This window comes from Trichoplusia ni, chromosome 8 (genome assembly GCF_003590095.1).
Source record: "Trichoplusia ni isolate ovarian cell line Hi5 chromosome 8, tn1, whole genome shotgun sequence".
NCBI classification, from domain to species: Eukaryota; Metazoa; Arthropoda; class Insecta; order Lepidoptera; family Noctuidae; genus Trichoplusia; species Trichoplusia ni.
In genome coordinates this window covers 15,274,952-15,286,020 of record NC_039485.1, presented here as the reverse complement: position 1 = coordinate 15,286,020, position 11,069 = coordinate 15,274,952, and the positions used below count along the sequence as shown (strand labels likewise).

Genomic DNA, 11,069 nt, shown 5'->3' with positions numbered 1-11,069 from the left:
CACCACGGCAGACATCGAGAAGCATGTGGAACAAGTAACGCATCTCTTGAATGACTGCTTTGAGAAAGCCTGTCCTTCAACACTACCCCAGGTCAAACCGAGGGGTGCGAACCAATGGTGGGGACCTGAGCTAGACAAACTCCGCCACAGGACAAGACAACTGTTCAACAGAGCAATGAACACCAAATACCAAGAAGACTGGGAGCTCTATAAGGAAGCCCAGCGACGTCTAAAGAAGCGTATCCGACTCAGGAAGACGGAAGCCTGGAGACGTTTCTGCGAAGATATTTCAAGCAACAACCAAGCAGTCAAGGTAAAAAAGATCCTATCATGCGAACCTGAGCGCAATATAGGATCCCTTAAAAAACCTGACGGTGAATACACCAGAACCGACGATGAAACATGCGAACTTCTACTCCAAACCCACTTCCCGGGCTGTAGGATTACCACGGAGAAAGGATGGCTGGGAACGGAGATACACGTGCCGCAGGCGTCGGACTGGAGCACCGCCCGAAGAATTGTCGACGAGGACAAAGTCAGATGGGCCATAAACACCTTCCTCCCCTTTAAAACAGCGGGCCTAGATGGAATATTCCCGGGTCTGCTGAAATGGAGCGCCGAGGGGCTGATAAAGCATCTGGTAGGTATCTACAGAGCCTGTCTGGCCTTCCGGTACACCCCGCAAAAGTGGAGAGAAGTGAAAGTAGTATTCATACCGAAACCCGGCAAGAGTGACTACACACAACCAAAGTCCTACAGACCTATCAGCCTGACATCCTTCCTTCTGAAGACGATGGAAAGGCTCTGCGACAGGGACATTAGGTCAAACGCGCTACTACAACATCCGCTTCACCCAAACCAGCACGCCTACAGCGCGGGCAAATCAACAGAATCGGCACTACACAGTGTGGTCAGCACGATCGAAAGAGACTTATCGGCAAAGCAGTCGACCCTGGGAGTCTTCATAGACATTGAGGGAGCCTTTGACAAAACCAACTTTACTAGCATTGCAAAGGCTCTAGTACGACATGGCGTTGATCCAACGGTAGCCGGATGGATAGATGACATGCTCAGGAACAGGGCCATACAACTCACCGTAAATGACACAACCAGGGCCATGGTGGCGAGAGGCTGTCCTCAAGGTGGAGTCCTTTCGCCGCTTCTGTGGAACCTGGTGGTCGACGAGCTCATCACAAGACTCAACGCACAACGCCATTTCACGGTGGGCTACGCGGACGACATCACCGTCCTAATCAGCGGACCATGTGAGAGTACTTTGTGCAATCTCATGAGCTCTGCTCTAAGGACAGTCGAAAAATGGTGCATAGACCACGAGCTTTCCGTAAATCCAACGAAGACGGAACTCATACTATTCACCAACAAACGCAAACTGCCAAGCCTAAAACTACCAAAACTATTCAACACCGAACTCTGTTTGACCAGTGACGTCAAATATCTGGGAGTGACCCTGGATAACAAACTGCTATGGAATAAACATGTAGAACAAAAACTCAACAAAGCCTGCATCACCTTTTGGCAATGTAAAAGACTAATGGGGAAAAGATGGGGCCTTTCACCCAAGATTACCCTGTGGTTGTACACAGCCGTAATAAGGCCAATCATCACATATGGAGCGGTAGTATGGTGGCCCAGGACCAAACTAACCACCGCCATGGATAAACTACAAAGCTTCCAAAGGCTAGCATGCTGTGCTGTCACAGGATGCATGAGAACAACACCAACAGCGGCTCTGGAAGTGCTGCTTGGACTGCCACCGCTGGATCTCTTCATACAACAAGAGGCAGCGGTGGCTGCTACAAGACTACAACACTCGGGACTGTGGCGCGCACAATCTAGAGGTCATGGTGACATATGGCACAAAAGCCTTGAGTCCATACCAATGCTGAATGCACCATGTGACCGAATACCTAGGATGTATGTCTTCAACAAAGCATACACGATACAAACTACAGAAAACAAACAAGATTCCTCGGGAATACACGAGGTACGCGTCTACACAGATGGCTCAAAGACGGACTCAAGCACGGGCGCAGGAGTATTCTCAATGGACTTGAACATCAACATATCAATACCACTGGGTGCAGATAACTCGATCTTCCAGTGCGAGTGTGTAGCCATCACCCAGGCGGCCAGAGCTATAGAAAGAAGAGGGATCCAGGACCAAGCCATCAGGATTCTCTCCGATAGCATGGCGGTTCTGAAGGCACTGGACAACTACATCATCACATCGTCGCTGATACAAGAGTGTCACCAAGCACTTGAGCGCATTGCTGCAAGCAACATGGTGACCCTGCAATGGATAAAAGGCCACAGCGGATCCCTAGGAAACGACGCTGCTGATCAGCTGGCAAGGAGGGGATCGGACACGCGGATCCTTGGCCCCCGGCCATACCTGCCTGTGCCCTTTGGCCAGTGCAGGTTATGGCTAAGGCGACAGACTACTAACAATCACAACGATCGCTGGGCTACAGTTAACGGCTGCAGACAGTCAAGGGAGGCGGTCCCTATCCGTTCACCGAAACTGTCTCGCAGCCTGATTGGGCTAAAGCGGGTCGACTTACGAATAGTGGTGGGCTCGCTGACCGGGCACATTCCACTCAATAAACACCTTTTCACCATCAATGTTACAGATAGTCCACTATGTAGAGGCTGTCTTCAACATGAAGAATCAGCGGCACACGTGCTCCTGGAGTGCACGGGGGTCGCGGAATGCCGGGCAGGGATCCTCGGTTCACCGAGCTCCGTCACAGAAGCCTGCGAACGTCCCAGGAGACTTCTGCGCTTCTGGAGGGAGTTGGGATGGCTGGACTGACAGCCTCCCAAAGACACCTGACGCACAAAGGGCCGACTTAGAGCCTACGTGCGGAAAAAGGAGCCCATCACCAAGCACCAAGCAATCAGGGGCATATCAAAATTATCTTTTATCATAAACCGACGTTTTACTGAAGCTATTTTCGCAGTACAGTCACCAACGAAAGCTGATAAACTGAATAATATTTGCTGATAACTTATAACTCAAAATACTTTTTTACAACATGTCATACTGCTCATATTGAATGATATTTCATAAAACCATACTACCTAAAATTTAATTAAGAATACAATACTTTGTGATAAGTCAATAATTGTGAATAAGAAAAAAATAAAATGATGTTTTTGTTATAACATTATCAATTATTTGAATAGTTATTTAGCGTATTAACTTTCGTTCCTTACTGTACTTTCGGTATGGAATGACTTTTATAAAACGTTTACTGATAAGTTGGATTTACAAAAACGTCATAACAGCTTCAAGAGCATTATAAATTACCCAAAGGTATATTGAGTACAAGACGATAAAAATATATAATAGAGTGAGCTACGAAGATAAAAAGAAATGAACAGGTAAACAATACTATACGAATTGGTATTGGAAGAAACTAAAATGACACGAAAAATTAACTAAAATGAGCTAACTATAAACACACTGACCGCGCGATGTCCGTTGGCGCCGAGAACATACAAGAATCTAAATGTAAAAACTCATTAAAAACGCTAAACATTAACCCTAAGCTACCATCACAGGCGTATGAAGCAAAGCTTTCAAAGAAATTCGATTATTTTCATTTAAAACTGAAGATCAATGCGCACCTTTAATACTAGGTAATCTCAATGTTGTAAGTTTTGGCAACACTGAAATCAAAAATAGAACAAGAAAAAGATCCAATAACAATGAAAAAATCACATAAATAAATTAAAAAACACGGCAGCAAATATTTAAACAATTATCTCCTTGAATATTACATAACTAGATCAAACCAATTCCAATCAATATTCACTCCCACTCGGTTTACTTAGATTAGAGATCATTCTAACCAGCTAATCTTAGACAAGCTTACCTGTATTCAATTAGTGTGACCTGTGAGCTAACAGACTAGGTACACAAGTACTGGAACAAAATGTTGCCAGTTTCAATTACGTAAGGGTCTATTAAGTAATAGATAAAGTTTAATTTTGTTTAGGTTTGGTGCGATAAGAGTCTTATCGTTGTTTGCGTTATTTGTGTTTTTAGGCTTTTTTATGAGAAATGTAGATTTTTATTCTTATTTATGAAAAGATTTATTAAATTAACTACAAATTGATAGCCCTTTTCTATAACCAAAACAATATTTCTAGTGGGTGCCACAAGGGTATCAACAGATATGAAATATCGCTTGCAATCATATGCTTTATCAGTCAAGGTTTCTTGACTAAATTCATAACACACAAAATAGTACGATACAGCCAAGATCAGTGCGTATACGTCAGTCATATCGGTAACACTTCACAACCAAAATGGATTCCAATAAAAATCGTGGGATAATTTTCGGTGATCAGAATTTTTGGATTCCATCCCACATGAATTTTGGATTGCTGGCCTTAGATGCTATGTTGAGAACCAAAGATAAAGTGGCCTTGGTAAGACAGATTACAAGTGGTCTAATTAAATTTAGTGTAAATAATGATGTGATGACAATTCGTAATGTTTGTTTGTTGAAGGTTAATGGATTGACAGACGAACAAACTACGTTTGGTGAGTTGGCTCAGCTGGTTGTGAACACGGCTGCTTCGCTAATACGCTTAGGTGTGAAACGTGATGAAGTGGTCGCCGTGTGCAGCGAGAACAGAACGGAATTCTTAATTACTGCAATCGCGGGATGGTGTAGTGGCGCTTCGGTTACCTTTCTTAACGCCGCCTATGGGAAAAGTAAGTTCAATCACGTTTGCTAAGATTTTTGCTGTGTTTGACGATGCATTTTGGCAGAAATAGATAGTTTTAGAACATGTTTAGGGTTCCGTAGCCAAGCAGTGAAAACGACACTCTATGACTGAGTGACCGCTGTCTGTCTTTCTGGCTAAGCAAATGTAGCTACGGTCGTATATTTGTCAGCTAACCGATTTATTTTTCTTTAGCCTATTCTTCGGTATTGTTTGATATTTTCATATAATTTTGAGTTGCCTTCTAGACAGTGTTATTCCTCCTTCAAGGTAAATTCAATGCCTCTAATAGTACATTTTGTTTTCAGATGAATTGTTGCACACAATGGGTATTTCAAAACCTAAATATGTATTTCTTTCGCCCGAGACTTATAAGACCTATTATGATACTATGACTACTACAAATATAGTGGATAAATATTTCATATTTGGGAATACTGTCAATGATCCTAAGTTACTGAAGTTCAATGACCTCGTTAAAACTCATTTTAACATCCATGAGTTTAGACCAGAGACTGATATTAATGGTAATATTTTTTTTCGCTCAGTTATCTATTCTTTACAATAAGTGAAATCTCACTGTTCTACTGTTGTACCTCATTTTATTTTAATCTCTTTTCTTAACGATCGAGCCAATTTCGAAAAGAACAGTTTACCGACATGCTTTATGACGTCAACCCGTTTGGTCATTTGTTTTCCGATGGACATACTAGCCGTTCAAGAAACCTCACATTGCATTTTCTGGCTGTCAGTCTTATATTTACTTCTTTCTTCTATCTTGAATAATATATCTCTCGCTAATGTTTTAGGGTTAATGCGAACCGCCTTAATACTTTACTCTTCCGGAACAACGGGACTGCCCAAAGGAGCAAAGTTAACACACCTGAATTTAATTACGTCTGTCAACCAACCCAGGTAAACTTAATTCCATAAACTTCATGCTTTGAATTCGACGTAGGTATCCTATAATTAAATTATCAACCGATGTTGTGTTGGCCTTATTTTGATAATCTATTTATTTGACGAATATCAGATCGTGTAGTGGAAAGAGTCAATTCTAAGCTTCATCAATGAAAATACAAAATGACTAGTAAGTTTTTGGAAATTCTGATGACGTATTTGATCGTCTCTGGATGTTGGTCTTAATTCGGTTTTGTTCGGGAACATAAGAATATATTTTCAAGTAGGTACAACGAGTTCGAAAAAATATCAAAGTCAGGACCAAACCAGTTTAGAGTAAGCCTGTTGATTCGATTTTAGCCTAGAGGAAAATTTTACTTTTTTCGTCCTATCTATAATATAGACAAAATTATTCGTTTAAACATTGAATTATTTCAGTTTCATAGCTAAAGACTTAACTACTCTGACGATAGCACCTTGGTCTAACACAGTTGGCATCATTTGTACAATGGATGAAATAGTCCATAACAGGAAAGTAGTGTATCTGTCAAAATTTAAAGAAGATGAATATTTATCATGCATCCAAAGAAACAAGGTAAGTTTACAAATATATTTATGTATTATTGACTGAAATAATCCCTTTACTTAACAATTTTTACTTTATAGGTAGGGGTGTTAATGGTTGTGCCACCACTAGTAGTCATGTTAACCAAATCAACGGTCTTAAAGAATTACGATGTCAGTTCCGTCGAATACATTTACAGTGGAGGCGCTCCTTTGGACTCAGTAGTAATCGATGAAATAAAGAAAAGGTATGGAGAAATTTCAAATGTCGTTACATCTTGAAACAAAGTATGTACTAATTTAAGGATTTTAACAGGTTCTCCGGTTTACGAAACGTATTCCAAGGATACGGTATGACAGAGTCTACGGGAGCTTTGACTGAAGAAACAGATACATCGTTTAGACAAGGAAGTGTGGGAAAAGTTGTGCTTGGCAATATCGTTAAGGTAAATCACCCCCTTCGTACCACCATTCCAATATCTTATGACAGAAACCAAGATGATTTAATCTTTGTAATGTCTTATAGATAGCAGACGTCGAAACTGGAAAGACTTTAGGACCAAATCAAGAAGGTGAAGTTCGAATTAAAGGTCCAGCATTATTCGCCGGATACATAGGGAAAAATCTAGCAGATGAACAAGACGAAGAAGGGTTTTTCAAGACTGGAGATATCTGTTATTATGATGAAGATGGATATTTCTTTTTTGTAGATAGGATTAAGGAGCTGATCAAATACAAGGCTGGACAGGTAAGAAATAATCATATAACATGATCTGACGACCTAATTCTACCTTTTTAGAAGCAAGACGGCGCTCTACACAAATAATCGCGGTCTCTCTTGTACCCCCGTAATTATAATACTTAAAGAGGTTATGTCAGGTCCGCTGTATACGAAATATTTCTTTATATTATAAATGTTTTCTTGTTGGTTCTCAGGTAGCTCCATCAGAGTTAGAAGCAATTTTACTCCGACATCCTCAAGTAAAGGATGCGGGAGTTGTTGGCAAGCCCGATGCTCTAGTTGGGGAACTTCCGACAGCCTTCGTAGTGAAGAAACCAGGCTCCAATGTTAGCGAAAAGGAACTGGTTGACTTTGTTGCTGACAAGGTTAGTTAAATAATAATTAAGATTGTTTTAAATAGATATATCAAAACGGGATGTGAGGTGATCCAGGACCGAAAAATCTGGCGTCATAATTACACCCAGCTTGGAATGACAATTGACAATCGTTTTTCATTCTTTAAAACCTTACCTAGGGTGTAAAACAATTCAATAATCTTATAGCCATATAAATTCAATTGCTATGTTTATATGATCAACATATCAATGTTACGTATGAGATAATGTCTTGATAATACGTATCGATGATGACTTGATACTTTCCTATTTATTTATTTTTTATCTAAAACGACCACACGTATCTAAATCGGTCGCACTATAAACAAGCTTTACGTAATCTGTGATAATGGCTAATCAGAAAATAACCTAATCTTAAATTTTTAACTGTGTTTTCTACCTTTTAATTTAAAATCTTCGCAAAATGGGTAATATATTTGAACAGTCTATGCCATAAATGGTGAAGGAAAATATCGCCAAAAAAACCCCAAATCATCCTTATATTAGATGAGCCTTGTGCCCAGCAGTGGGACATTTAAATGTAAGTAGAGATGAACAATGAACTCGGTTATTGCAAGAACATAATTTTTAAATTAACGTCATAACATGAATGTCACCATCGATCAATTAATGACTTAACAAAAATTGTATCACCAATTTTAAGGGCATTTTGTAATCTCACTTAAATAAGTTTTAAAATCCCAGGATCAATTTTGTGTATTAATAAACTAACTAAATTTGTACATGTGTTAGTTATGTTCGACACATCTTCACAAGCAGAAGTGATAGTAAAAAGAAATTTCTGAGCTAATAAGTATTACAACAGCATTAATAAAGAAAATTTTCTGTCACATTGTGGCCATTTCTTACCGTCACGAATAAAGTCACTCACTCAGCGTCAAAATGTCACAAATTATGTAAGTTTTGACATTGTAAGGGAGCTTTTCGTTTGTCGCTAAATTATACTTTTAGTTTAGATTTTGATATTTATTTTAATATAACGTTATTATGACCTCTATCTAAACTGATACCAGTATTAGAAGTTTTCGGCAAAACTAAAAAATTTATAGTTTCAAGTAAGAGTATTTAGATTTGAATTAAACGTGACATTAATTAGATGGTACGAAGACCAAATCAAAACACGCCTAAGATTCTACAAATCAACTTTCTTTGTGATTCCTTTGCCTAAAAATGACATCACAATTCGGTGAGAAACACAATTTTCAAATAATATTTGTACTTCAGGTGTCATCTTGGAAACAACTACGTGGCGGCGTACATTTTATAGAAGAGATCCCAAAGACTCCCAGTGGTAAAATATTAAGGAGAATATTACGAGATTACCTCAAGAAACCAAAGAGTAAATTGTAGAGTCATTTACAGTATTTTAGTTTTCGTCAAACGAGTTACTGCGACACTTATAATTGTAGGCTAATAAATAATTTTGTTTTGGTATGGTATTATACATTATATTAATTCTATATTATTCTATTATTTTCTATTTTACTAAGTTGTATTGTAATATTATTTTTGTAAAATTCATGCGTTAAAATCATCTGTCATTAAATTTCTCTAAAAAATAGACCTGAAAATAATTGTATGACTTCCTTATATTAGTTTTAGAAGTCAAATTCAACTACACATGCAAATTAGGGAGAAATTGAATGATTCGATTTTAATAATTGTAATTATCAAAAAGTGTCCAAAGCCTTAAGTATTTAATGCTACTTTTGCAACTATCGATACTAAAACAAAAACATTAAATCTAAAATATCTATTGAGTAAATGCAAACCTTTTTATGTAGGTAGTAATATATGTACTACGCACGATTGCATTGCAACAGTCGTAGGCAGGGTCCACTTCACACGTCTTTATTACAAAGACATAAGATTGATATTCGCATACCTGTCCTTATTAAACATGTGGAATTGTGAACCGTACAATAGTACCTAATTCAGCATAAGACATTATTTCGTACTCGGGGGAGTAAATTGCATGGTGCGTTGCGACCTCCGCCCACGCCGGCGTGTGAAACCGTAATGACTCTGCAAATGGCCTATTTATTTTTTTAGTTTTGTCTACACGCAGCGCGAGTGGAACTTGTGATTTTATGCCAGTGAGTCGTTCAAGTTAATTTGTAAATTGAAACTGTACTTCATATAATTTCATGTAAAATAATAAAAAAAAGTGTTTCGATGTGAAATGCTGTAGATTTTGAATTTTAAATCAAAAATCGCTCCACCGGATACTAACATTGAAAATGTTGTCTATCTTCGGTATTTTTCCGATTGAGCTAATTTTATATTAGGTACTTAATATCCAAATCATTTTCGTAGCATACGCCCCAAAACACGATAGGAAATGATCTTAACAGGTGAGAAACCGCATGTAAAAGTTAGTCCCAAATAAGCTCTTAGGAATTACAAAGGTTAATTTTACAAAACTGTAAGTTGTAGACTTAAGTTAATGTTATTAACATCGACATGAAATATACGTTAATTATGAATAGTTATGATAACAAAAAAATAGGTTAAAGATACAATATTAACGCAATAAAAAGAAAACTCGATAAGATTTTCCTATACAGTCATCTTTTATTATTTTACGACGTGCATTATACATCGTACGTCAGCGTTTTAAATCAATTATTTTGCTAAGCGAACACAGATAATTGGATACCGCTCCATAAACGTTCATATAGAGGCACACATTCATATAAATTATACTATGACGTCATCTGAGGAGCGCTCGTTTCAACGCATTATGTACTAAATACCTTTACGTATTTTGAACGTACTTAAACTCATAGGAAGATAGTATTCGTCAATTTAATATGTAAGAAACAGAAACAAGAGAACATCACATTTTAAGCAGAACCTCAGAACTTTATGCACGCGCACGTCAATATAATTTTGTATCAACATTGTTATACTTCGATAAAACTGCGAGCTGTCAAACGTGTTCAAAAGTATCCGTCAGGCTTTTGTTCCCTCTTGTTTGTTAAATACCACCATTTTATTTTTGCTATCTACCGTCAGCGTTAATCATGAGCGAGACAGTTTCGGGATGATATGCATAAATGTAAAAGCTTTTGCCAGTTTTTTATATAAATAACTCCTGACCAGCCGTTTAATTTTGGAGGATTAAAAGAACAATATTTTGAATGGCATTTCAAATAGATATCTGCAGTACAAACATAATATGAAAGCTAATATAAAAGTCATGTATAAATACCAATGGATAATAAAAATTAAGTTTGAGTAGTGAGTACACACCGGAGAACAATAAAGCACGTAAGTTTATAAGTTGTGTGCATACGTAGTCGTCACAAATGCCGACACCTCAAGACAGTAAACATTTACCTTTCAAAGCGGCATTCACTCTATCCAAATCATAAAGTGACAGAGGGAGAGGCTCGTTCAACAGTCGCAGACGCGGCTTGTTCCCGTTGCTTGACTCTTCGTAAAACCCGTCACTCAAAAATATCCCTGACGAATGTCTATAGAGTCTGTAAGCACACTTGTTCGTCCGAAGCCAGTCGACAAACACTATCGCCCCGTTCAAAGTGCGCTCGTCTCCTGAAACGACGTGACTCCTTAAATCGTCGACGTTTCCCTTTATAACTAACCGTATATACAGCTTGTAAGACATAAATACTTTGGCGGTGGGCTTCGTGCCGCGCTTTATCTTCTTCACGCTCAGGACCCTGGCTGTGAAAATGTATTTAGAT

The 11,069-nt window shown here is 38.4% G+C and overlaps 1 protein-coding gene across 1 annotated transcript; it reads left to right on the top strand.

Annotated features, from left to right (window-relative positions):
• The first annotated feature begins 4,280 nt into the window (after positions 1 to 4,280).
• Positions 4,281 to 8,792, top strand: LOC113496931 (4-coumarate--CoA ligase 1-like). The gene is made up of 10 exons (XM_026876330.1): positions 4,281 to 4,458; positions 4,540 to 4,747; positions 5,067 to 5,285; positions 5,568 to 5,673; positions 6,097 to 6,253; positions 6,325 to 6,470; positions 6,539 to 6,668; positions 6,749 to 6,970; positions 7,159 to 7,329; positions 8,584 to 8,792. Exons 1-10 carry the CDS (start codon positions 4,336 to 4,338, stop codon positions 8,707 to 8,709), a joined length of 1,608 nt encoding a protein of 535 aa, XP_026732131.1. The 5' UTR covers positions 4,281 to 4,335; the 3' UTR covers positions 8,710 to 8,792.
• The last annotated feature ends 2,277 nt before the right edge of the window (positions 8,793 to 11,069 follow it).